This window comes from Rutilus rutilus (genome assembly GCF_951802725.1).
Source record: "Rutilus rutilus genome assembly, chromosome: 7".
NCBI classification, from domain to species: Eukaryota; Metazoa; Chordata; class Actinopteri; order Cypriniformes; family Leuciscidae; genus Rutilus; species Rutilus rutilus.
The window spans coordinates 11,833,747-11,861,709 of record NC_140221.1 but is presented as its reverse complement, the minus strand read 5'-3'; the positions used below and the strand labels follow the sequence as shown (position 1 = coordinate 11,861,709).

At 41.2% G+C, this 27,963-nt stretch overlaps 2 protein-coding genes across 4 annotated transcripts; both read right to left on the bottom strand.

Moving 5' to 3' along the window:
• Positions 1–1,073: 1,073 nt before the first annotated feature.
• tmem141 (transmembrane protein 141) lies at positions 1,074–5,906 on the bottom strand. The gene is made up of 5 exons (XM_084415209.1): positions 5,723–5,906; positions 4,979–5,045; positions 4,450–4,533; positions 4,203–4,310; positions 1,074–1,245 (listed from the first exon to the last, which is right to left on the bottom strand). Exons 1-5 carry the CDS (start codon positions 5,774–5,776, stop codon positions 1,172–1,174), a joined length of 387 nt encoding a protein of 128 aa, XP_084271335.1. The 5' UTR covers positions 5,777–5,906; the 3' UTR covers positions 1,074–1,171.
• Positions 5,907–5,908: 2 nt separating this feature from the next.
• Positions 5,909–26,076, bottom strand: LOC311294370 (uncharacterized protein). Of its 3 annotated transcripts, none has more exons than XM_084415205.1 (16): positions 25,849–26,076; positions 25,190–25,420; positions 17,975–18,149; positions 17,529–17,763; positions 16,883–16,977; positions 16,570–16,769; positions 15,834–15,912; positions 15,546–15,724; positions 11,790–12,113; positions 11,025–11,423; positions 7,240–7,416; positions 7,050–7,110; positions 6,815–6,968; positions 6,639–6,716; positions 6,456–6,549; positions 5,909–6,131 (listed from the first exon to the last, which is right to left on the bottom strand). In XM_084415205.1, the coding sequence occupies exons 2-16, from the start codon at positions 25,405–25,407 to the stop codon at positions 6,053–6,055; spliced, it is 2,547 nt and encodes an 848-aa protein (XP_084271331.1). In that variant the 5' UTR covers positions 25,408–25,420; positions 25,849–26,076; the 3' UTR covers positions 5,909–6,052. The 3 variants fall into 3 exon arrangements, 1 of the variants encoding a protein (XP_084271331.1); XR_014628049.1 differs by having other exon boundaries at positions 5,987–6,131; positions 6,456–6,546; positions 25,849–26,071; XR_014628050.1 differs by lacking the exon at positions 5,909–6,131 and having other exon boundaries at positions 6,499–6,549; positions 6,639–6,712; positions 25,849–26,071.
• Between the last annotated feature and the right edge of the window lie 1,887 nt (positions 26,077–27,963).

Below are 27,963 nucleotides of genomic sequence, written 5' to 3'. Positions count from 1 at the left end.
ATCATCCCAACACTGCCTTTTAACCAATCAAAACAAAGACATTGGCCCCATCCTTTGTTACATGTCCTGTGATTGGACGGTTTGCAAATTACATCAAGTGACACCTTCAGGCGGTTGATGCGCACTCCAACTGTGTCATTTCACAAAGCCCCCCTCTGTAAAGAATATTCGGTAACACTTTATTTAATGTTCTTGTTACATATACTTACTAAAGTAATAACAGCAAATTATGCATAATTACAAGCAACTAACCCTAAATCAAAATCTATCCCTACAGTAAGTACGTGAATTAATATTACTCAGTACTGTACGATGTAATTTGTGTAATTACATTGTAACAGGGAAACATTAAAATAATGTGTAAACAAATGTTCATTATTAATGTTTAATACATATGAAATAGTAGACTAATGTTGATGTAAAGAGAACAAAGTAGTGTAAAAACTATAACATTAGTACAAATATTTTTCCATAAAAAGTAGTGCATAACTAACAGTAACATCTACTAATGTTACCAACTTATAAATGAACATTTACAAAATAACAGCTAAAGTAGGACAAAGCCACATTAATAATATAATGATCCATATTACTTCAATTACAGTTGAAACCCTTTCAAGCTGACCTTTTGTTCCTCTGCCCTTCTCATCTTTCTAAGTCTTTTTCAACATTTTTGTCAGTTTACTCTCAGAATAAAAGCTCCTCTGTGTACTTAAAATGGCACAAACCCACCATGATACTGTCCATTTGAGATACAGAATTGTTTCTTTGCATAAAGGAACAAAAATGTGCCTCTGTCTTTTGTATCTCAAAGGACTTGGTACAACTGATGTGTAATGTAGTTGCAGGATGACAGATCCTTCCCTGATGGACTGATTAAGATCTTCTAAATGAAAACTGGCTAACTAAAACCAAAATGATTTATTTCAGCTTCATCATGCTAGATGGCTATATACACTCCTTTCATAGAACATTTGATTGCGTTAACCAGAAGAGAAGAAAAGCAAAACAATCCTAAATATCAAATATTTCTTGACACACACACAGAGAGAGAGAGAGAGCGAGAGAGAGAGAGCGAGAGAGATAATATTTTATTCTCTTTACATCAACATTAGTGTACTATTTCATATTCGTATATCTATTATGCAAACAAAGGTACAATTATTTTAGCTTATTCCAGCACATCCCCATATCTTGTGACTTTGGGATCTTCTACAGGTGTTGCAGGAGTTTGTGGTTCTTCCTCTAAGTGAATAATAAAGAAACAATGGTCAGATTTCTCCATCATGAAGTCCAAAAGTAGCCACACAATTTACATTACAAATGTAGTCAGCCAGTCATTATCATAAAATAAACACTGACAGTGTGCTAAAGACCCTGATGAGAAGCAGAAGGATTGTGGGATTGTTTCACCCTGAAAAGTAAATTTTGTGATGACAGGCTGACTTATCTTACATGGGTAGTAGTCTTAAATAAAAAGGGTCCGCAAGGGGGAGAAAAAATATTTTTGTTATTTTCCACAAAAATAACCTTTTGCCTTATAACTTAGTTTTTAAAATAACCATTATTTTGTTATTGTTAAGAACATTTTAATAATCTTAAGAACCTTTTTCCACTGTGTGAATTTTTTGCGCAGTGGAAAAGTTCCATGGATGTGGAACATTCTTCATGAGACCATTTATGGCCATTTACCATTACCATTTATTTAGACTTCATAAGGAACTTTTATTTTTTAAGATTGTACTAAATTAAGTAGACATCAAATACTGTTTTGACAAAAAAAATCTACAAATTCTTTTGATAAATAGAAATGGATCATCATAAAAGAATAAGAAAAGAAAATGAATCCAGAACCAGTAAAAAAACGACCAAGCAAAAATAATTTATATACAACTATTTATCTGCAATACAATGTTCTACTCTTTATATAGCTTACATACAGTAAGGAAAATAAGTATTTGAACACCCTGCTATTTTGCAAGTTCTCCCACTTGGAAATCATGGAGGGGTCTGAAATTGTCATCGTAGGTGCATGTCCACTGTGAGAGACATAATCTAAAAAAAAAAAAATCCAGAAATCACAATATATGATTTTTTAACTATTTATTTGTATGATACAGCTGCAAATAAGTATTTGAACACCTGTCTATCAGCTAGAATTCTGACCCTCAAAGACCTGTTAGTCTGCCTTTAAAATGTCCACCTCCACTCCATTTATTATCCTAAATTAGATGCACCTGTTTGAGGTCGTTGGCTGCATAAAGACACCTGTCCACCCCATACAATCAGTAAGAATCCAACTACTAACATGGCCAAGACCAAAGAGCTGTCCAAAGACACTAGAGACAAAATTGTACACCTCCACAAGGCTGGAAAGGGCTACGGGGAAATTGCCAAGCAGCTTGGTGAAAAAAGGTCCACTGTTGGAGCAATCATTAGAAAATGGAAGAAGCTAAACATGACTGTCAATCTCCCTCGGACTGGGGCTCCATGCAAGATCTCACCTCGTGGGGTCTCAATGATCCTAAGAAAGGTGAGAAATCAGCCCAGAACTACACGGGAGGAGCTGGTCAATGACCTGAAAAGAGCTGGGACCACCGTTTCCAAGGTTACTGTTGGTAATACACTAAGACGTCATGGTTTGAAATCATGCATGGCACGGAAGGTTCCCCTGCTTAAACCAGCACATGTCAAGGCCCGTCTTAAGTTTGCCAATGACCATTTGGATGATCCAGAGGAGTCATGGGAGAAAGTCATGTGGTCAGATGAGACCAAAATAGAACTTTTTGGTCATAATTCCACTAAACTTGTTTGGAGGAAGAAGAATGATGAGTACCATCCCAAGAACACCATCCCTACTGTGAAGCATGGGGGTGGTAGCATCATGCTTTGGGGGTGTTTTTCTGCACATGGGAGAGGGCGACTGCACTGTATTAAGGAGAGGATGACCGGGGCCATGTATTGCGAGATTTTGGGGAACAACCTCCTTCCCTCAGTTAGAGCATTGAAGATGGGTCGAGGCTGGGTCTTCCAACATGACAATGACCCGAAGCACACAGCCAGGATAACCAAGGAGTGGCTCTGTAAGAAGCATATCAAGGTTCTGGCGTGGCCTAGCCAGTCTCCAGACCTAAACCCAATAGAGAATCTTTGGAGGGAGCTCAAACTCCGTGTTTCTCAGCGACAGCCCAGAAACCTGACTGATCTAGAGAAGATCTGTGTGGAGGAGTGGGCCAAAATCCCTCCTGCAGTGTGTGCAAACCTGGTGAAAAACTACAGGAAACGTTTGACCTCTGTAATTGCAAACAAAGGCTACTGTACCAAATATTAACATTGATTTTCTCAGGTGTTCAAATACTTATTTGCAGCTGTATCATACAAATAAATAGTTAAAAAATCATACATTGTGAAATCTGGATTTTTTTTTTTAGATTGTCTCTCACAGTGGACATGCACCTACGATGACAATTTCAGACCCCTCCATGATTTCTAAGTGGGAGAACTTGCAAAATAGCAGGGTGTTCAAATACTTATTTTCCTCACTGTATATAGCCACAATATGTCTTCCTTTAGCCCCTTTCACACAGCGCGATGATCCCGGCAAATTGCCAGGATATTGCCAGAACGCCTTCTGTGTGAACGCAAACACGACCCGGGATTGATGCCGGGTTGGGGACCTAGTAACATTGCCGTGTTCAGTCCCGGAACGCGCGCTGTGTGAACAAAAGCCGTAATAATGCCGTGTCGTAGTGATGACGCTGAAGCCGGGATCGTTCGCCAGCTGTGAAACGGTATGTAAATGTGCAAGTTTATGATCGAATCAGAGCAAAAAATGCACAAGTGTGGTTTTTCAAGAGAGAAATCGCAGCTCATAAGCAAACTTAAGACGCTGCTGAGACATTACATGTCACGTGTCTTTACGGGATTTTTACGGGTTGTGTGTGAATGCACTCTCTGATTCCGGAAAATCACTGGCAGTGTGAATGGACCAAAATCAAACGAACCCGGGTCAAATTCCCGTGTCACTTTATCCATGTATTTTCCGGAATCTCTGTGTGAAAGGGGCTTTTGTCTCTTGTCGATTGCTTCTGTATTAAAGGTCCTCCAGTTTTCAGACACAAGATGGCGCCAAATAGCTATTGTAACATGCATGGTTGGTTTAAAAAGAGAGAGATGGCAGATATAAACAACAAAATGCTTACTAGGAGAGTTTCTGTCAGGAACACTTCCTGTCTCAAGATATAACCACAAGTCTGAGCACTTCATGGTTTCCCAGCGAGTCACTGTATAGCTGAATACTGAGGAGGAAGCTGTAAAGACCAAAGGAAAAAAATAGCTAACATCACACAAATTATTTTCTTTATAACATTTTTAATTAAACCTACATCCTGTTTATGAAAAAAAAAGAAAAAAGATTGCATGATGCATCAAAAAATGCATCAGACTTACCAATAGATAATAGAAGGTTCCACTGAAGGGGATATGGGATTCTTGTCTGAAGTACTCGCTGTGCAAAAAATAAACCTGCTGTGCCTGGTTGAGGATAGTTACATTTTCACCCAAAGCCAAAAAAAAAAAAAACACAATTAGTAAAATAAAGTAATTAGTAAATAAAATAAAATAAAATATAGATTTTTTTTTCACAGCTCCAGGACATAGCCTAATGGGGTTGTCACAGCAGGTATGTTTTATAAAAGTAACTTTGTCTTAAATGTTTCTCCTGAAAGTCCTTATGAAAAATAAAAACAGTATAGTATGATACACTGTTGAGATTTTTCTGAATCTCTAGAGAAGACGTACGATTACAAGGGTGTTTTTTTCTAAGTAAAAATCTGATGCACAATGAATCTAAATTTGATCTCACTGCTGTATAAACGGAAGAGATACTGAAAAGAGATATCATCTCATTTGTCATTTACTTTCACAAACACTAAATTGTTCAGACATAACCACTTCTTAATGTGAGTATGACACTAACCCAGTATGAAGCTTGCTGTGCCTTTCATAAAGGCGTAAGACTGACAGGCGGCGTACTGCTGCAAACCCTGAGGACAGTGAAATATAATCACCATGGAATTATTAAGATGGAAGCATACACTGTAGGGAAGACTGGGGCTACTTGTCACAGTGGATATTCATCAATTAGTCTAAAGCCCAGTAGCATACATTTGTTTTCTCTGTCAGTAGTCGTAAATGACAGTTTCGGGCATCTTATTTAAACAATCTTAAATGAGCTTCGTTTTAGACTAAGCCAGGGGCCCTTTCTGTGTGGAGTTTGCATGTTCTCCCTGTCTGCATGGAGTTCTTCAAAAATGTCAACAAAATAGTTGGAACAAGAAGTGTGTTTTGTATGTTTACTATATACAGCAGGAAAGCTATTAAATACATTTTAAATAGCCAACAGGTTGTTTGTGGGCATCATAGAATAAAAATGTATTCTTCTCAAATTTCTAAATTGTCAAACTGCTGGTTACCATTTTGTTAAATGAACTGTAAAATCTTTCCTGATCAATAATGTCTTTCTTTTCATATGCGTCTATACATAAAGTAGTGGATGAGAGATATTCACGTGAGTAAAAAGTGTGACAGCTAGCCCCGCACTAGGCTACTCTATGAATGGTGACAATATCATAGTCAGGCTGCAGACTATAGGTTATTCCATTAAAGCAGACTGTTATTCCATTAAACTCAAATATAGTGTTACAATATAAAACACACGCACCGGGTGCTTTGCAGCAATCGCATCATCAACTTTAGTGAGACCAAGGTTGACCATCCCGCTAAAATTATGGACTGTAACCTCCAAATTGGTGTGACCATAGAGGGTTTATTCAACTTCACTTGTTGTTGTTGTGTAATTTCCGCATGTGCAGCGAAGAAAACGTGTAACAGATACAGATTCTCTCACAGTGACCTCTTATGGACTGGAGACGTTAATGCATTTGACTTATCAACACGAACACACTGATAAAGGGACCAATAAAATAATCGCAAACATTTGTTTTATTTATTACTAAGGAAACATATGAACTGTCAGAGGTACTCCATTTGTTTATGTGAGTTTGGTTTGTGATGGTACTTGGTATCGTCTTCCTCTTTGCTGACTTTGGACCTTCAAAACAGTTTTAATCCTGAAAAATAAATAAATAAATACATTAATATACTATGTAATCAATGTATTTCATTTATTTTATTTTATTTTACAAAATATTCAAAAACACGTTTGAATCTGTAAGAATATTCAGCTGAACAATTGGTGAGCAAACAAAACAATAACTAAAGCTCTCATGACAGTAATGTAGCCTACTATTAATAATCCAGATCTAACTAGATCTCATTAGATTCTTAGAGGATTATAATTGTTCATAGGATTGGTTTCATATTATTTTAGAAATTCTCTCAGAAATCCTGTACACAACCTTATGGAATTTTTGACTAAACAATTCATAGGCTACCTGTCCCTTTGTGATCTGTTTTGATGTTGTTGTGTTGTCCATTCCAGATTAGACCAACTAAACGAAACGGGCTGAAGCAGTCTCACATCCTCTGCTGGATTAAAAAGGAAATTATTAAAATGAAGTGATGATTTAGTGGTTATATCTTAAGTCTGAGAAAAAGTGTCAAGAAGACAAACTCACAGATTTGTTTGCTGATGCATGGAAATTTCTCTCTGTCAATTGGAACTTCTCTGTCTGAGCTCCACCGCGTCAGTCTGGCTGTAGAATTTTTAGATATTGTAACACTTTTGAATGAAGCTTATTTGCTTTTATTCTCTATTTTTTATTTGCTTTCACAATCACATATGAAACTGTACCTGGGCTGATCTTGGCCCTAAAGTGTGTGAAGTCCTCTGGAATGGATGACAAGGTCTGCTTGCGGAATATGTACTCGGAATGTTCTCCGTTAGGAACCGTGAGACGGTCAGTAGAGCTCACAGGAAACACAACAGCTGGACCCTGTCTGTCACTCTTTAACAGAGTATTTAAACCAAACAAACCATTTTTGTATTAACATTACATCAAAGCAAGAAAGGTTATCTATAACAATACCTTAGATGTGTGATTGGAAGATTGGATTGCCTTTGGACTATGTATCTGAACTGATGATTGCCTTTCAAACACAACCAAGAAAAGGAAATACAGGGAAACAATTATTAAACCATTTCAATGTTTACACAATCAGCCATGAGAATAGCAACTGATACATCATCAAAAGCAATTACAATAGATGCTTCTCAACCTTTGTCTGTCTTTTCTATGGTTAATGGCTCTGTGCTGGACCAAAGTAGGGTGGACTTTAGACTTTAGTGTAGCTGGTGAATTTGTGCCATTCTTTTTGACCTCACTTATCACTTGGATACTTGGAGAAGAAGAGGAGTATTTTGAGGCAGTCTGATGGGTAGGAGAAAGCATATACCTGAAGAAAATGGCACAGAAAAAAAACACTTAGAATTACAATTACAATAAAATAATACAACAAATGTCAAAATTTTGACACAATTTGTTACACTAATATTCCATTAATTGTAGAAAGATAATTGGTGCAGAAGAAATAAATGCATACACAACATGAGGATGAGTAATGGGGGGGGGGGGGGGGTCTACTGTATCATATTTGATACAAGTCTACTGTATCATATTTGATGAGCAAAGGCATCTAAACTATCAACATGATCAAAACTTTGCTGAAAAACCTACACAATCTACTGCATGCCTTCTGTTGTCTGATTGATAGTTTACATTTTTGTAGTAAGTAAAAAAGTATAATTCTGAAAATGTCCACCTAATGTTGTGGTACACATGTCTTTTTGCTGTAAATTTTTTAGTGATTATTCATAAAATAAACATAGGAATAACTTTTATATTGATAGTAATATTTAAAGATGTATACTTACTGGATTTAAGCAATTTAGGTTTACTTGATTATCCATACATCTCATGTTAAAAAAATTATTAAATTTGATCCATCAGGCTTTTAAGGAATGTTTATTTGTACATCACTCAATCATCATTCTTTTGCGTTGCATTATTTGTTTTGCCCCACACAGAGTGTTTGATAATAAAACTAAGCATTAAAATGTCATACTATTGGAAGGCATAGAGTGACAACTGATTGTTCCCTACTCTCTACTACTCTCTTGATGGAGGCCAAAGAAGTCAGGACAGGAATTTAAGCTCCACTGACCGCAATGGGTCAAAGGGAGCTCTCGCAGGGCAGATAGCACCACTGCGAGGTCCCAAGAGGGTATACAAGAGGTACAATAAAATATGCATTTTATTATAAGTAGTCTGTTATACTGTTATAAATCTTTATCTTACTTTTTGGCCATATAAATATCAGCAAATGCTCCAAATTGTATATTTTTACTTTGGGCCTCTGACTAAAATTGTGTTTTTTCCTCCTCAAGTATGAACTCCATGTGATTCTCCTATATGAGCCACAAAAGCCTGATGTATCAAATATAACCTTTTTTAGTAAAAAAAAAAAAAAAAAAAAAAATTGTGTTCACTAAACTGTTTTTTTCGACTATTATTTCATACATCAAGCTTTACAGGGTTAAGTTAGTTTTGTGCAAACCTCATATAAAATAAATGCAAAATAAAGCAGATTATAATTATATTTAATTTGACCTCTTAAGATGGAGAAACACTATTTAAGCACTTTTAAATCCCTCTTTTTAATGATACTTGGTTAAAAAAAGAAGATTTTTTTTTTTTTTTTTAAGAATTTCAATTCCTGTTTTGTATATTTTTGGAAAGAGCTCTTTATTTCCCTCCAATATTATAAATAGGAAAAATCCCCCCCCCAAAAAAACTCATCTGAGTGAATAGCGCACGCATCCAGTCCGTGGAGTGGAATGGCGCAGCAAGCGATGACACCGAGTGGGTCCTAATACCGGCCACTGGGGGCGAGTACATGGGAGGACACTGGCTCCACTCTGAGATTATAGAATCTAGCGAATGTGTTGGGTGATTTAATCTCCTCACTCCTCTAAGGAAACTGATGACCAGATCATGCTTCCCAAAAGACTTACCTTCAACTGCATCATGATGTACGGCGATAGCGGCAACGTACACTTTGAGGGTGGAGGGAGACAGCCTTCGCGCCAACCCATGTTCCAGGAAGGAAGCACGACACTGATCGGACATTTTCTGGGGTCTTCTCAGCGAGAAGAACACCAGGTGATGAAGAGTTTTCACTTCAACGCAGAACAAGCCTTGTCTCGTGGACAAGGCTCTAGCGGAAGTGATGGTAGCCACCACCATAGGTTCCATAGATCGGGACGAGGGTGCCAAAAATTCCCCCGTCTCTGAGAAAGGAGGACCTTCCTCAGAGGAATTGGCCAGGGAGGGGCTGTCGCAAGGAGCACCAGTTCGGAGAACCAAGTCCGGTTGGATCAATGAGGCGAAACCAAAAGGACCTGCTTCTCGTCCTCCCTGATCTTGCACAGGGTCTGTGCAAGAAGGCTCACTGGGAGAAACGCATACTTGCGGAGGCCCCGCGGCCAGTTGTGTGCCAGTGCATCCGTGCCGAGTGTGCCCTCGGTCAGGGAATAAAACAGGCTGCAATGTGAAGAGTCGTGGGAGGCAAACAGATCTACCTGTGTAGAGTGTAGACCACCTTGTTGGTAGATGTACGCTACTGTCGCGGTATTGTCTGAGCGGACTAGAACGTGTTGGTTCTTGAGCAACGCACAGAAGCGGTGCAGAGCCAAACGTACCGCCAGCAACTCGAGGCAATTGACATGCCAAAGGCGCTGGGGTCCTGTCCAGGAGCCCACGGCAGCATGTCCATTGCACATGGCACCCCAGCCCGTGGTGGAGGCATCTGTTGACACAACATGCCTGGAAACTCATTCTAAGGGCACTCCGGTCCGTAGAAAGCTGAGGTTCGTCCACGGGGTGAAGGTCTGATGGCAGGCCGGAGTAACTGGTACTCGGAGCGTGCCTGGTTGCCATGCCCACCTCGGGACTCGATCGCAAAGCCAGTACTGAAGCGGTCTCATATGAAGTAGTCCGAGCAGCGTAGCTGCCGCTCCAAATGCCATATGCCCCAGGAGCCTCTGAAAAAACTTCAGTGGAACCGCACTCTTGCCCTCGAACTGTCTCAGGCAAGTCAGCAGTGACTGCGCTCGTAAGCTGCGCGCACATGGCGACCGAGTCGATTTCCGTACTGATAAAAGAGATCCTCTACACGGGGGAGAGTTTGCTCTTTTCCCAGTTGATCCGAAGGAGCACCAGGTCCCTGTGTTCGCAAACCTGGTCTCGAGAGTGAACTAGGAACAGCCAGTCGTCGAGAAGTTCAGGATGCAAACCCCATAGCGTAGCGTCCCGGTGTGGGGCACGGTCATAAGCCGCGTCCTGACAGAGTAGGCCAGGGAAGGACCAGCGTTCCACGGGGGCCTGCTCTGACAGGGGTCTGGCAACAGAGGAGGACGAGAGTGGCGAGGCAGAGCGTCGCACACTGCCATCCACGGCCTCTTGGGGCTCGGAGGAAGGGGCATCAGTTCTTAGGAAACACAAGATTCTCCCCCGGCCCTCCAACAGGGGAAGGAGTGGTCCTGCTAACAGCTCCTGAAAAGAACTGAGCCCTAACTCCAAGCTGCTCATCTCAAGAGTGCTGCTTAGCCCAGGCCGTTTGGGCCGTTTACCGTTTGGCCGGCTTAGGGGCGGAGACGGGTGGAGCCGCCCTCCTGCGACCTCCTCCTGCTCGGGGCCGGTGAAGGCCACATCACCACATGTGGTTTATAACCACACAGTGGGGCGGAGTTGCGCCATGGAAATTCCACAGACCCATGGTATTTCCCATGCCATTGGCTCGTTTTGTAGAACTCGAAGGTGATAGGCTTCTAAGCGAAACCCCCAATTTCGTCAGTCACTGACTTAACTCTTAGTGACCGTATCAAAGGGAACATTAAATCTCACATAACTTTCTTTCACAGCCATAATAATAAAGCATTCAAAAGAAGGAAAATAGAATTCTCTTAGCCCTTTTGTGATGTTATGGTGTCCTTCATAATTTACCTGCTTGAGTGCAGGTAATCATCCCGTGCCGTCTTCTTTGTGACTGGACTACTGTGGTAGCGCCCCCTGGAGGTGATGGCTGTCACAGTGCAGGTGTATGCTGTGTTGGCAGACAGGTGGTGAGCAGCGTATGCCCTCTCTGTACCGACGTACACCACACACCCATTCATATTTAGCTCGTATTTGAAGAGTCTCCCCAAAGGAGCAACTGGAAATCCCCAGTTTATCTGTAGTTCGTGCCGTCCCAGGACAACTACAGTCAGAGCAGAAGGAGCATGATCTTGATCGTCTGCTGTTCTCACCTCAGTTACTGCTCTAGGACTCTCTGTGTCCCCTGGACTAAGTGAACTCACACTTAGTATATAGGAGGTAGTGGGAGATAATCCGCCCACTGTAGCCCTGTTAGATAAAAAACAATTACACTGCAGTAACATTGCAAGACTATACTGATTTTGTAATTACAGCAAAATAAGCAAAACCAACATGCAGCACACACGTTTTTTGAACATCACTGAATCTCTTCATTTTGTTATAAAAACAAACAATGCAACTTAAAGGTGAAGTGTGTGACTTTTATGCAAAAAAAACATGCAAAAAATGCCATGGCAACTCATTTAAATTCCATAAAGTTTTTATGAGTAAAACAAACATCTACAAGAAAAATGGGTGAAACAGGGTATTATCCTTTGTGAATTGATTTGTGACACAATTGAATTGACACACTTCACCTTTAACATGTTATAATGAAAGACTGGTCTGACCCACCCCAGAAGAGTGGTGGTCTTCAGCAGTGTGTCATTACAGTAGATCTGGTATGATTTGGGTTTGACTCTTCCCTCTGGCTCTATCCAGCAAAGGCGTACATCTGTAGCTGTAGAGCCAATCACACAGAGCTCTCGTGGAGGTTTAATTCTAATGTCCAGCTGCTCAGGATCAATAACAACAGGTTCACTGAAAGGACTAATGTCACCATCAGCTGTAGACAGGCTGAGCTGTAGGGAGAGGGGCTTCATAGATTGGTTGGGAGAACCAGGTAAGGTCACCTGACATAACAAGCCATGGTACAGCATTACATCTCTGTCAAAGAGACTGGAAACCAAAAGAAAAAATAATGGACATTAAAATAGGTGGATGTAAAATTATTAAAGATGCACTGTGCAGGATTTAGTTACTGGTTGTAAACACAACATTCAAACTGGGCAGAACACTGCCAGAACCTTAAGCCCTCTCCCCTGATATATCGGTTGCACAAGCAGCCCAACCGCGTAAGAAACTACCTGCAGGAAGATGAGTGATGAGCTATTTAGCATATTGTGTTATCATGCATAAACAGCCTTTTTTGTGTACTGTATATGAAAGAACAGTTACGCTAATAGTTAGATGACTGGCTGTAATTTGTGAGCAAGTTTAGCCATCTTTAGTCTAGCTTGCTAATAATTATGTCATCATAAAACATAATTACAATGCCTCATAATCTGACTGGAGTTACAGATGGCAGTCAATAAGGCAATAGCAACATTAGCTAATTGTTTTAGCGTCGAGACATGACAACTTAGCAGAGCTTCAGATACAGACGATAAAGTCTCGGTTGCAGCCCAGAAACGGCCCGAGCAGAGGAATTCAGGAAAACAAGAAATTACAGGCACAGGTCCAAATTATTATTATTATTATTTTGGATAATCTTGCATAGTGCACCTTTAAGTAATCTAGGCAGTGAATTCATCATAATTGAATTATGTGAATAATTCCCATCATAATTTTTTAAAAATATTCTTCCCCCAGAGCTCCACTTATGCTATTCAAGGTGTTTTGTGTCAAAAACAATTATAATATAGTTTGCGGTGCCTCATCCTTAAATAGTCACCTTCATTTATATAGCGCTTTTAACAATACAGATTGTTTCAAAGCAGCTTTATAGTGATAATAGGACATTTAAGTAACAGAGATTGGTTTGGCTTTACAGCAGCTCTAGAATAAAGTTATTGTCCAGCTAAAGTTAATTTTGATTGATTCACTTCCGTTGCAAAGATCATTAGTTATTAACTTAGGGGCCGCTTACACAACACCGTTCTAACAGAAAACCTTTAATGAGCTCCGGCCTGCTCATCCGCACAACAACAGAGCCTGGTGGCCCGAGAACGCAAACTTGAAATAGGTTCTAAGGTGCAAGCGTTGAAAATTTTTGAATAACTTTAGCATTTCTGCATTAACTTCAAAAACGCGAATCTGTGAAAACGCTGACGGTGTGTACATGTGTATTACGTGTTTAGTCTTAGGTATGCGCGTTTGAAAATACATGTGCGCAGGCGTGTAGTCTTTCTTTACAAATTGACCTCACCAAATTACTTGTCTGGCCTTAAAAATTCATAATACAGAATTTTTTGTCGCCTTCGCATATACATGTGAACTGGAATCATTTTGACAACGTTTTATCTGTACAGAGGTAAAGGGAAGTGAAGGAGGCCTTCACAGGGGAGAGACTAGTTGACACTTTCAGGACTGCGTTGTCATCGTGTCCAGGCGCATGTCCTTCAGCAGATCCGGATACGGCTTGGATCCAGCGGACTGCGGTAAACCTCGGGATAAACAGAGAGACTAATATTAGCGTAGACGCCATTCTTCTTATGATGTAACGAGTACATCAGGATTTATGGGAAGTGTTCCCGGTTCCGGCTGAAATAATCTATGCAGCCTAACATTGAATTACAGAAGTTGATAATGTGTTATGTGTTTGCTAGGTCAAAGAGATGTGTTTTTAGTCTAGATTTAAACTGACAGAGTGTGTCTGCTTCCCGGACAATGTTAGGAAGACTGTTCCAAAGTTTAGGTGCTAAACAGGAAAAGGATCTAGCGCCAGCAGTCGATTTTGATATTGTAGGTATTATAAACTGGCTGGAATTTTGAGATCACAAGACGTGAAGGACTAAAATGCATTTAGAGCCTCAAATACTGGGGAGCTAAACCTTTGTAAGTAATCAGTAATATTTAAAAATGTATACAATGTTTAATAGGGAGTCAATAAAGTGTTGACAGAACGGGGCTAATATGGTCATACTTCCTGGTTCTGGTAAGAACTCTAGCTTCTGCGTTTTGGACCAGCTGTAGTTTGTCAACCACCCATAAGAGCATTACAATAATCTAGCCTTGATGTCATGAACGCATGAACTAACTGTTCTGCATTTGTCATTGAAAGCATATGTTGTAATTTAGATATATTTTTAAGATGGAAGAATGCAGTTTTACAGATACTAGAAACGTGACTTTAAATGAAAGATTGGTATCAAAGAGCACACCCAGGCCGTACACAAGTTGACTTATGCCAAAAGAGTAACACTTGACGATGTATGACGTAGGAAGAAGGAGTAGCGTAAGCTTTGAAGCCTCTCGTGGTTCAAACAAACAGGGCTGGGCAACAAACTCAAGCTCCTCCGACATTTCTCTTTAAAAATTCTCATTTTAGACTTCTAATTCGTGACTGGTGTTTTGTTTTGCTGTTTCCTCTGCGCTTCCGCATTCATCATTACGTTGTGTGTCAGGTCAAGTGTTACTCTTTCGCCGTAAAACGATGCGCACAGCTGTCTGCCGGAAGCTAGTTATTTTAGTCGATAAAGTTTAAAATATTACACGAATGCATCGCTTCCCTTCAGAAGGCCTTTATTAACCCCCAGAGCTATATGGAGCACTTTTATCATGGATGGATGCACTTTGATGGACTTCAAAAAATATAGAGCCATTCACTGCCATTATAAAACTTGGAAGAGCCAGGACATTTTTTTATATAACTCCGATTGTATTCGTCTGAAAGAATGCAAAGAACCCAATTTTGGGTGAACTATCTCTTTAAGCCCTGTGTTTCTTTCAGTTCTTTGTCAGTTCTATGTCGTGTTATGTTGGTTGTTCTGTTCATGGTCCTGTTATTCCTGAGTGTTTTGTGTAGAGTTAAATTTGTTCTTGAAAATTAAAGATAAAGCTGCTGCTCTCTTAAATCCTGTTTCATCTCTGCTGCAACCAACGTTTGACACAAGAAAGGGTCAATAGTCTAATTACAGATGTAATTACATGCAGGTATTTTTTTTTAAATAAAAGTACAATGTAAAAACATGTATGTACACAAAAAGTGCATTGTATCAAATACATTGTAGTTAAAAACAGTTTCATCCACTTGCATTATAACTCTGTTTGTGTTCTACAGAAGAAACAATGTCATATACATCAGGGACCGCAAGAGGGTGAGTAAATGATGAGAGTATTAAACCAAAAACTTTTGAACAATGGAAACAGAAGTATAAAAATGCTAACTCATTTTTGGGTTTTAGGACTCATTCCTGCAGCAATCCATGGTCTTTTAAGCAAGTAGTTAAGTAGGTTTTAGGACTCATTCCTGCAGCACTTCATGGTCTTTTAAGGAGGGAGTTAAGTGGAGTTGTGCAGCATGATTTATAAAAAAAAAAAAAAACATTTCTTATATGATATAAATGGAAAATATCTAGTCAAGGTAACTTCTTGCTGTGGAAGCTTAACCTGTATGTGACCTCCAGGCCGCTCTCAGGCTCACACCTCTCCCATGATACAGTGCAGCTTGTTGATGAGAGGTTTGTAACCTTCACTGGAGGTGGTTTAGATAAATGCTCCAGTCTCCTGAGACACATGTTGACCTCCTCCTGAAGTTCTGGCCCAGTGGATGGTGACACAGAGAGCAACTGACAGCAAAAAAAAAAAAAAAAAAAAAAAAGGTTTCTTCATAAATGTATCATATACACAATATACCAACACAGCACAGCTGTATTATGAACACAATGATCATGAAACCTTTAGCTGCTCAAGCAGAGGATAATGCATCCTGACAGGAACCACTCCACTCGGCCGGGACACCAGCACTCGCACTGTCCTGTTAGACAGAAATAGGGGGAGTCTTAAAAAGTGAAAATGACGACTTTAGGAGGATAGTTCACCCCAATTTAGGCTGCTAAAACAATGCTATGCTAGGATGTTAAGAGTGAGTTGTTTACCACCAGACAACCATCTAAACCAGAAGCAAATATATTAGCCATCTCTTAACCTCAGAAAATATATTAAAATAACCAAACTCTACTCAAAATTTAAATGCTAAAAAAAACATAAAATCAAGATGTAAACTGCAACCAAATAAAATAACTATTGTTATTTTTGAACAGCATTGCAGTTATTGAGATTTCTGGAATCACAAAATGAATTATGGTTAATTAATTTAATATATCAATACTCAATACATTAAAACATTTACATTAACAATGTACATTTACAACAGTTTCTGTTTTGTGTTGGACAAAGGGGGGCCTTTGAGTCAAAACTCCTGTCATATTAAATAATCATGTGCTAAAAAATAATAGTACAGTGGTGGAGTGTGTGTGTATATTGGCTTAAAATGTCTGTTGCTTATGGCAGAGAACAACTACCATTAATAAGTGTTACATGCTATGTTATTATCTTTATCTCTACTTTTTGAAATAATTTCCTTAGATAGTCATTACATACAACACTAACTAACATTAATCAAAAAACCTACATAGCAGCAAACCAGATACTGTCTGGGTCTGGGCTCTGCAACAGCTGTAAAAGACCATCCAGCAAAGCAGGGATAGAAGTGCTTTCCATCAGCAGAGCATGGCCGTCTTCATCATTTGCTAAGCAGCTCAGAGCAAAGCATGCCGTTTGGCCCATCTCCACTCCTGGCCCGCACGACAGCAGAGCCTGCAGTCGGCTAACCTTGTGGCAAATGATAAAATTATGCTCATAATTGATGTTTAATTGATTGAGATTTTAACATGATCCACTTGCCAAGCATTTAAGACCTATTGAGAGAATTTGTAAGCTTGTACCAACTGATGCTCTTTGGCCTCTCTCAGAATAAGGATCTTGGCCTGTCTGCTCCCACATAGACGACCAACAGCAAATGCTGCATTCATGGCTGTGTCTGCAATAATAAAAATGTTGATGTTATTGACTAATTTCATATTTTACTGAGAAATTTCAAAATTCAAAAGGAATTAATATGAGGCTTTATCTTAGAAATGTATGGCTGTTAATAGATTAAAATAAATAATGATTATTAATCATAATCGATTTGGTATAATTCATACGATTAATGAAAACTTTTTTGAATTCTGAAGATGCAATTACATCATAATGTGCTCATAACTGTATGCTTTTCTTTTTGTTCCGTTGGCTAACTGATTTTAAGGTTCTTTTACACAAATACAATAATCATAAAACAGGAGGAAAAAAATCTCATAGACTTACAAAGAATGAGGGAGCCATATCTAAAAAAGAAAATAATAGACCCTGTAGAGTAAGTAACCACCTAGAACATGCAACAACCACCTAACAATACCTAAGGATCCACCCAGAACCACCCACAACAATTTGGGGGAACTGAGGAAATACATTTTCGTCAGAAAATGTAAATATCATTAAAGATGCTGTTGTTGGTGTTATGTTAACACAATCATTTTTTTCTACACTGACCTTTGTGGTTACATGATAAACATTGTGCCAAACGTCTGAAGGTCTTGAAGGCAGATGAATGGGATAAAACCTTTTCACAGGTTTCTTCACACAGGGACAGTCGTGCAAGAACAAGTGCTGCAGAGTTAACTGTATTCTCTCTCTCATTCTCCAGGAGAACAGATAAGCTCTCAAGGACCTCATTGAACACACATTGGTTCTGAAGGAACCACGTCCGACCTGATGCAGTTTCAACCTAAATCATAAAGAACACAAAGAGCTTTAGGACACACCAATTGTGGTGTGACAAGTAAAGGCTAAAACAACAAAAATTGTCTCTATCTTCTAATGTATAATGTGAAGTCTAGCTGTGTCATGTCCAGCTACCCAAAATGGGAGTCATTACAGAGGAAGTAAATAAACATTTAATATGCTGCAGCATGCATTCTAATGTTAAACAGACATACTAATGAGGCTATGGCTCCAGCAGCATTCATCACAACATCAGATACATCTTCAGTCAGCATCTGAGCAAGGTCACATATGAGATTGTTGTCCTCTTCAGTCCCCTTCTGAAGTTTCAGCACCATGAATTCATTCTCCAGCAGGACCCCAAAGATACAAGCTGCAGTACTGCTCAGCCTGCAGAAATAATCAAATACTGCACAGAATTGGTCCATCGACTCAACCCTTTCAAAGAAAACACTGCAGGATCATTCAACAATTGTGCTGACAAATGTTTGCTGTCCACTAACTAATTTTGATACTTTTGTGAATAACAACAAAAATAATATATTTTTATAATAATGCGTAATTGCATATAATATAATATAATTAATATAATATAATATAATCAGTATTGGGGAAAGTTATTTTTAAAAGTAATGAGTTACAATATTGCGTTACTCCCTAAAAACGTAACTAATTGCGTTAGTTACTTTTTATGGAAAGCAATGCGTTAAGTCACTTTTGAAGATGAAGTTCAACACTCTCACTTCAGCAATAATATTAAAAAAAGGAAACAAATGTGATGTTTACCTAAAGTAATTTTTGCGTATTAGTATGGCTGAATTTGATCATCAAATGTCAGCAACAAACATTGGTTAATAAAGTGAAATTAAATACTTAAAGTATATTTGTGTTATTTAACACATTTAATTATTGCAGGTTAGCAAATATTCTGAGTTTGCATTTCACAGTTTTGATTCATTTTAATGAATACTAAATCTGTTTTTGTGCAAGTGAGATGAGTAAATGCATGCTCACATAGCATTCATCTGATGCTATGTTCATTTGCAAGTTTATTTAGTGAAATTGCATTGGCATGGTTCAAATCATACTTATCTGACCACAGTAAATGAAGAGGTGTCATATCGATCACAAGTTCAGTATGGAGTACCACAAAGATCAGTACTAGGACCCACCATTAATTTTCACCCTGTACATGCTACCCAAGTGTGCTGCACAAGTCCTGAAAAGTTAAGCAAAACATTTTGATCGCCCCCAAGTGGCTGGTCCCAGTATAGGTCATAAACCCCAACCTCTCCATGTAATCTAATGGGACATAAGACAAACTAAACAATGAAATTACACTTTAAATCATTTTTTTCCAAAGATTGTTTCTGTCATTTTAGGTAGTTTTATCACATTAGTTCAAGTGTTCGTTTTTTTAAATACGTTTGGTTTTAGTTAGTTATTTGATGCTATAAAAACGGGAGAGTGACGTCATGATTGACAGCTGAGATTGACAGCTTCTCTAAGCCAAGTAGTCACTATGGCATCAACAGACTTTTATCGGGATAACTTTAATTCTACATTTCCATAACTGTTTATTTCACACCGACATAATGAGTTGTTCTGCCGTAAACTCTACTAACCAATTCTGCGGGAGTTTGGGCGGGTCCTTGATACCGCGACTCCACTTCACGCTCACTACTGCGACACCGGTTTCAACTGAAAACAGAAAACGTTTTATGTGTTCTTGCCATTCATTTACATTCATTAATATCTGGTCCCGAGTTCACTACTACACAGACTCGGGTCCCGAATCAGTGCAAGATGTCAGCGCCATATAGGTACACCATATTGGAACAGGTTGAAACACCTGTTTCAAAGTTTGCTTTTTCAGGCCACCAATACACCGTTGTCATGTAAATGAATGGCAAGAACACACAAAACGTTTTCTGTTTTCAGTTGAAAACGGTGTCGTGTTAATGGCCCCTAAAATAACTAACTAATGATTTACAACAGAAAAGAATCAATGCTAAACTTATTTAAACTGGACAATGACTTTATTTTAGAGCTGCTGTACAGACAAAACAATCTTCAGTGCATTCATTTCCTGAAATCGCTGTAAAGCTGATTTGAAACAATCTGTGTATATAAATAAAGGTGACGACATATAGTCTAGAACTACAATAATTGTCATGTTTATACAGCGCACACAATGTCTTATAACGCATTACTCCCGATTTCTATCAACATGGGGACAGAAGAGGTATCAGTCAATTAATGGCAAAACGTACTCGGTTACTAACGTAACCTCGGTTCTCTCTAGAAGAGGGAACGAGTACTGCGTAAGATATCTTACGCTAGGGGAAAATCCTTTTTCCGCGAGATATTGAAGCCAAAAATTATCCTTAATTTTGTAATAATGCAAAACGTGTTGCGGCAGCATGCAGACATAGGCGAGACAGCTCGCGCGCCTATTGGCTGCTCTGCGGCAACTGCAGCAGCCTATCGAGCGAGGCCTGGCGTGACGCCAGACCCAATCAGGGCACTTCGCGCCCGCTGCGTCACGTTTTTCATCATCGAAGCAACCAGAGCGTGTGCATGCACGGCAAGATACGCAGTACTCGTTCCCTCTTCTAGAGAGAACCGAGGTTACGTTAGTAACCGAGTACGTTCTCTTACGAGAGGTCTCTCGTACTGCGTAAGATATCTTACGCTAGGGGACCCAATGCAAAACGCCGTGCATGCTGAGATCTGACACCAAAGACCCAAGGGCGAAAGCCCGGGGTACATATAGTGCACAATCACTCAGGGAACTCACAGGGAGTCCAGGAAGAGGGAGGGGCGAAGCCGCACTCTTCCACATATGGTAGCGTCGCTGAGACGCGAATTTCATCATACAGACAGGGCGGGGTACGGCCTGAACTGATGGGGGAATGTGGGTCTTACACAGTTTGCCCAGGCACATCTCGTGCTGCTACTTTTTTACTGTCGAACATTGAGCTGTGCTCAGTAGACGCAGCATTCTGAGCTGACGCATCAGGTCAGATAATACTGGTAAACTTAGACCGACAGCAGCCTGGCCTGCAGGGCGGGAACCTCTAGGTTATAAAACCTTATAAATGTAGACGGGGAGGCCCAGCCTGCCGCCATACAAATATCTTGCAAGGCAATCCCACTTGACCAGGCCCACGAAGAGGCCATGCCTCTCGTGGAGTGCGCTCTGACACCCAACGGGCACTGCATGCCCTTGGAGGCGTATGCCAGCGCTATAGCATCAACTATCCATCTGGATAGGCTCTGTTTCGACGCGGCTAGTCCCTTAGAACGTCCGCTAAACGAAACAAAGAGCTGCTCCGTCTGTCTGAAACCAGACGAGCGAGACACATAAGCTCGTAATGCCCTGACTGGGCAGAGGAGGCTCGCGTCTCTTTCCTCATCAGGGACCGGTAGGGCTGACAGGGAAATAACCTGCGCCCTAAACGGTGTGTTGAGGGATTTCGGAACATAACCGTGCTTAGGTTTGAGTATAACTTTTGAGTCATTAGGCCCAAACTCCATGCACGCCGCGCTCACAGAGAGCGCGTGCAGATCCCCTATGCGCTTCACCGAAGCGAGAGCCAGCAAAAACACCGTCTTGAAAGACAGGTGTTTCAAATCGATTGACTGTAAAGGCTCAAATGGCGCACCTTTCATGGCTTCCAGAACCGTAGAAAGATCCCATACGGGGACTGAGGGAGGTCTGGGAGGATTCAGTCTCTTAGCCCCTCTAAGGAAGCGGATGACTAAATCGTTCCTTCCTATTGACTGACCAAGCGTTGTTTCTGAGAACGCTGCTATAGCCGCCACATAAACTTTGAGCGTGGAGGGGGCCCTGCCCCCATCCAACAGCTCTTGTAGGAAGGAAAGCACCTCCGCCACACCACAGTCTGTGGGTGACACACCACGGGCTGTGCACCAGCCCGAAAACACTGACCATTTCGAGGAATAGAGTCGTCTCGTAGACGGAGCTCTAGCCTGCGTGATCGTGTTTAATACTCCTTCAGGGAGTCCAACATGTACCCGTTGATGGCCCAGACATGAAGGGACCACAGTTCCGGGTGAGGATGCCAGATCGAACCGTGGGCCTGTGAGAGGAGGTCTCTCCTCACTGGTACTGGCCACGGGGCAGTACTTGCTAACTGCATCACGACTGGGAACCAAGGTTGGTCTCGCGCTTCGGGCCTGGCGGCGCTGTGAAGTGGAGGCAGTGGACGGTGGCTGTGGCTGTGAGCTCTGAGCAGACGGTTTCGCACGGCCTGCTGCAGAGCTGGAGCGCTTCGGGAGGAAGTGCTTCATAGCCTGTGACGCTTTCTGTACCTCTGCGAATCTCTCCGCGAAATCCTTGACGGAGGATCCAAAGAGGCCTGTGGCGGAAAGCGGGGCGTCAAGGAACGCGGTGCGCTCAGACTCGGCCATTTCCGAGAGCGTCAGCCAAAGATGTCTCTCAGTCACGGTGAGAGAGGCCATATTCCGTCCAATGGCTTGCGCTGCAGACTTAGTAGCACGGAGAGCGAGGTCCGTGGCACTCCTTAAGTCCGGCACGCAGATCGCGTCAGGCCCTTCCTCATCCAGCTTACGGAGGAGATCGGCCTGGAAGATCTGAAGCGTTGCCATGGTGTGCAGCGCTGACGCAGCTTGCCCGGCGGCGGAGAAAGCGCGGCGGAGCAGGCTTGACGTCGTGCGGCAAGCTTTAGAGGGTAGGGCCGACTTAGCACGCCGTCCAGCAGAGGGCGGGCATAAGTGGGCCGCTATCGCCTCTTCGACCGGCGGCAGCGAAAGGTATCCTTTGTTCTTGGCATCGTCAACAGCGGAGAATGCCAAAGAAACAGCAGGACGCACTCTAGCCGAATAGGGGGCGTTCCAGGACTTGGCGACTTCTTCGTGTAACTCAGGAAGAAAAGGCGCCGGTCTGGACGCAGGCGAAGCGCGCTCCCCAGGCAGGAAAAATCCATCCAGCCGGTTGTGAGCGGGCTGCTCAGGCGAAGACCACTCGAGGCCGAGGCTCGCCGCGGCCTGTGCGAGTACTCGCGTGAGCTCCGTCTCGATGGACGCTCTCTTGCCTGAAGACATGCGGGCAGGGGGCGCGGGGTCCTCAGAGCCCGCCCAATCCTCACTGCCTGACGCCAGGATAGAGCAGGAATCATCCTCTCCCAGCAGGGCTTCCTCATCCACGATGTCAACGGAAGCGGCGGCAGACGGCGGCCGCTGTCCGTCAGGAAGCAAGGCTGACGAAGCCGGGGAAGCAAGCGGGCGAACCGGCGAGCTTTGGCGGCTGAGGGAGGGTTCCGGGGCCCGCTGGGCACGGCGCTTTTTACGGCGCGACGCCGCGGCGGGCGGGGGAGCAGTCTCGGTGAAGAAGGCTAGGCGAGTCCTCAGAGTCGCCATTGCCATCAGCTCGCAGTGAGGGCAGCCGCCGTCAGTGAGCGCGAGAGCTGCATGTTCCTCACCCAGGCAGGAAACGCAAATCACGTGGCGGTCCCCGTCGCTGAGTGTGGCTCTGCACGAGCCGCAGGAAGGCATCTTTAAAAAGACGCTAGCTCTTTTAGAATGTGTGTCGCGGCGGCGACACACACACACAAAAGTACAGAGTAATAAAAGGATATAAGCGCCGGAAAGCGCAGCAGGAAGGCAGGAAGGCGGCGCGGCCAGCGACTTCAGTGACTCGTCCCGCTGAAGGTGCTCTCTCTCAGACGGCGCGGCTTCTTCTCCGGCTCCAGCGATGCGTGTGCTTCGCTTGAAGGATGAAAAATCAGATAATAGCTGCCTGCGAGCGGTATTTATAGGCCTAGACCACGCCCATTTCGGCGGGACGTGACGCAGCGGGCGCGAAGTGCCCTGATTGGGTCTGGCGTCACGCCAGGCCTCGCTCGATAGGCTGCTGCAGTTGCCGCAGAGCAGCCAATAGGCGCGCGAGCTGTCTCGCCTATGTCTGCATGCTGCCGCAACGCGTTTTGCATTATTACAAAATTAAGGATAATTTTTGGCTTCAATATCTTGCGGAAAAAGGATTTTCCCCTAGCGTAAGATATCTTACGCAGTACGAGAGACCTCTCGTAAGAGAACAAAGCAACTTGCATTACTTATTTGAAAAAGTAACTCATATATTTTGTTGTAAATTTAAAAGTAATGCGTTACTTTACTAGTTACTTGAAAAAAGTAATCTGATTACGTAACCCGCGTTACTTGTAATGCGTACCCCCAACAAGGAATATAATATATTTTACATTTATTCATTTCACAGACACTTTTATCCAAAGTGACTTATAAATGAGGAATTCAACAATCGATTCACCTTAGAAGGCAATAACATAAGTGCTAGCAAAAGTTAGCACTTTTTTTGTAACATCCTTTCCAATAGCTATGAAATTAGTCTTAACAAGAAAAAGGAATTAGTAGGAATGGTGATTTGAGATGTGCTGGAAATGACAATTCTCCAGTAGTAATGAATGCATGAATGCCAAGCTATTATTTTGCATGACTTTGTGTGGCTAATTAAAGTAGGTAAGGGAGTAAGGACTTGTTACAAAACACACTAAATATGCTTCATTACTCATGGTTACAGGTATACAGAAGGGTCAATCTTTACATCAGCAGACACGGACTGTTCCTCTCTGCTGGTTTGAGTTCAACCTGAGGACACTTTTTCAAAAGAAAGGCAAAAGCAAGTCGATTGCCTTAAATCATTCCACCCTTTCGGCAGAGATAAAGACACTCATTACGTTTTGACCTCTCAAAGGACTGCATTTGTAAGAGGTCAAAAGAGAGAACTGTTGAGCAAGATGACTCTCATAAATCGAACTTTATAGGCCCAACACAATAGGCTGTCGGTGTTACTGAGGCGACCATTTCTTCAGCTGTATTTTCAGGGCTGAGGCTTCCTAGATAATACAGTATTTTGTCAAGCATTGTATCCAAATTTAAAGTAAAATTATCAATGCTGAAACAATCTGAGAGAAAATATTCAAAATGTCAAACACAATAAGGTGCTCTAAATAATTTTGTGTTTGTGGTTGGAGATTCAGTCTATTCATTTCATGTACATGACTATAAACATGCATCAAAAGTACTAATCATTTCTGTAGTGGTAAAATATGTTTACAATATACACCTTTTTTTATCTTTTAGGAATAGAAGATCACTCTCACTAATATGTGCAAAGGAACAGATTGGAATCACTCTTCACACCTCCATCATTAGCATTTGATGTATAAAATTTGTGATGTGGTGCAGTAGGAGTTCACATTACAGGATCTATGACAGTTAATTGGCCAGTAGTGTCAATATTCTGCATTGTTATTGTATCTGACCACTTCAGTTCTAACACGTGTCATTTATAGAACCAAGCTATTGGTTTCACCTGTCTAACATACTGGTTTAACTTAAGTGCTTAAGATTGAAGTACTACTGACCATGAGGCAGATGACTTCAACAGCTTTCGTAGAACATCTATGCACAATTCTGGGTTGCAGTGCTCAAGAACCTTTTCAACAAGTTCACCTTTGTCCTCCTGAGCAAGGTCAACAAGAATTTGCAATGCAGAGGACACATGATCAATGTTTGGACAAAGAAGCCAGGTCAAGGGATTTCCGTTATTACATGGAGCTGGACAGCAAGCTGTTGATGACATCTTTCAAAATGCCCTGGTATACAAAAATCAATAAAACAAAGGAAAAAGTAAATGGTAAATGGAAGGAAATAACAATTATTCTCACACACACTGATGCCTTAAAATGTCAGACAATTACCATGGTACAGTACTGAATGATTACCATATTAATTTACATGTCACTGCAAAGAATAGCATGGTATTCTGATAGCACCATGTAAAAAAAAGGTATGACCAAAATGCCATCCTTAATGTGCCACTACCATGGTAATGAAATTCATGTATCCTTGATATTTATACATGGCCCTTCCAAAAATATCATTGTATTCTAAAACATATCCATGTCCCAATACCATGCACAAAACATCATAAAATGGTTATAATTCCAACAATAATCAGCGCAAAAGATAAAACACACATTATCATCTAACAATGAATCTTTCTGGCATCGTTTAAATGTACCTGGACGTCGTCTTGAGTCTTCAAAACGGTTAGCTTCTATTGGAGGTGTATCTCGTTAAAATTCGAGAAGTCTTGAAAACATTTGGCTGGAGACAGCGAATTAAATAACCACCCCTCCCCTCTGGTTCCCACGGTGACGTTTGGCTAAAGGTTATTCACGACATCCTCGTTAGACACACATTAAACTGACCTGCACTGCTTCATTTGTTCAATACTTCAACCTACCACAGCAACGCCAACAATTATATACACTTAAAGGGATAGTTCACACAAAAATAAAAATCTAACAATTTTTCTAAAAATTTTAACAAGCTCACTCTCATGTCATCCCAAAACTTTATCTCTTTCTTCCATTTGCGGAAGACAAAATAATTTTGGATGGTAACTAGTTTAGTGACAATCAACTTCCATTTTATAGATTAAAAATGGAAACAAGTTTCTGCCACAAAAACTCTCTATGAGTTACTGTTATACTATTTAGATAAATTACCACGACAGAACATCTCATTATAATGAGAAAGTGTCTAGTAATAACAAAATATCTCGTATATTGGGAAAGTTGACTTGACGACTTGATATCTCATAATAATAACTTTCTCGTAACAATGTCTTTTTTTATCAAACCAAAGAGAAGACACAAGACCATTAAACAACTGTTACGAGTCCATTAAACAACTGTGATGAGTAGGATCAAGTCGTGCCATCTTCTCCTGTTATTGTCACTTGCACTGCCTGCCACATGTATAGCATAGCCTTCTCTTTTAGCGGGGAGGGTTTTACTTGTGATGAATGCAGGGAGACAGTCAGGCTGACGGAGAAGATTTCAGAATTAGAGACACGCATCCAAACTTTAATCGAGGATAGTAAGAATGCAAGGGCTTTAGATACTGCTTTGGATGCAACTAGCTTAGTGAACTCTGAACATTGTTCGGTTCCGGTTGTAGAGCCTGTGCAGCAGGGCAACTGGGTGACCGTGAGACGCTGTAGTCAGAGGACAAAACACCGCTCTTCCGTTCAGATTACAATAATAAATAGATTCTCCCCCCTCAGTGAAACACCCACTGAGAATCCTGTTGAATGTGCCCTAGTTATTGGCGATTTACATGGAACGTGAAAATAGAGACACCAGTCACCATAGTCACATGTTTGCCGGGAGCCAGAGCATCTGACATCAAAGCAAATTTAAAAGTGCTGGCTAATGCTAATCGTAAATTCTCTAAGATTATTATTCACGTCGGCACTAATGATGTTCGACTTTGCCAGTCGGAGATCACTAAAATTAACGTTAAAGAGGTGTGTGAACTCTGATGTCAGACACTGTAATTTGCTCTGTAATCTTCCTGTTCGTCAGAGTGATGAGATACTTAGTAGACTGTCCTCACTCAATGGCTAAGTGGTGTCCACAGAATAAAATAGGGTTCATAGACAATTGGAAAAGTTTTTGGGAAAGACCTGACCTGTTAAAAAGTGATGGTATTCATCCCTCCTGGGATGGTGCTGCTCTTCTCTCTAGTAATATGGCACATAGTCTTAGAGCTCAAACATGACGAATTGGGGCTCAGGTTAGGAAGCAGACAGACTGGCTAAACCGACCGTCTGCTAGCTGTCTCACGTCACTGAAATCAGATAAATCCCATCACATAGAGACTCTTTCACCTAGATATCATCATATAGAAACTGTGTCTGCTTCCCGAATTAGGAAATACATAAAACTGGCTAAAACCATATACGATTACATTACTTTAAATGAGTCCACCCCCCATGATTACTGTTATAAACATGAGCCTTGTTTGAAAGGAAAAGGGGTTGCTGTAATTTATAGTAATATCTTCAGAATTACTGAGAAGTCTTGTTTCAAAAATAATTATTTTGAAGTGTTGGTGCTTGATGTAACACTAGTATCTAGTGTAAATGATAAATCACATTTAAGATTTGTGCTGGCTACTGTATACAAGCCACCAGGGCACCATACAGACTTCATCAAATAATTTGCTGATTTTCTATCAGAGTTAGTACTGGCTGCAGATAAATTCCTAATTGTAGGTGATTTTAATATACATGTAGATAATGAAAAAGATGCATTGGGATTGGCATTTAAAGACATTCTGAACTCTA

Bases quoted from the DNA above. Each gene is read 5' to 3' on its own strand.
- tmem141 (XM_084415209.1), bottom strand. From the start codon at position 5,776: ATGGTCAACCTTGGTCTCACTAAAGTTGATGATGCGATTGCTGCAAAG. The intron at 4,534-4,978 runs GTTAGTGTCATA...ATCCTCAACCAG, and splicing joins CACAGCAAGCTTCATACTGG to GCACAGCAGGTTTATTTTTT. The intron at 4,311-4,449 runs GTAAGTCTGATG...TGGTCTTTACAG, and splicing joins GAACCTTCTATTATCTATTG to CTTCCTCCTCAGTATTCAGC.
- LOC311294370 (XM_084415205.1), bottom strand. From the start codon at position 25,407: ATGTCATCAACAGCTTGCTGTCCAGCTCCATGTAATAACGGAAATCCC. The intron at 16,770-16,882 runs GTACAAGCTTAC...ATTTGCCACAAG, and splicing joins AGGCCAAAGAGCATCAGTTG to GTTAGCCGACTGCAGGCTCT. The intron at 15,725-15,833 runs GTTTCATGATCA...TTTTGCTGTCAG, and splicing joins CTCTGCTTGAGCAGCTAAAG to TTGCTCTCTGTGTCACCATC.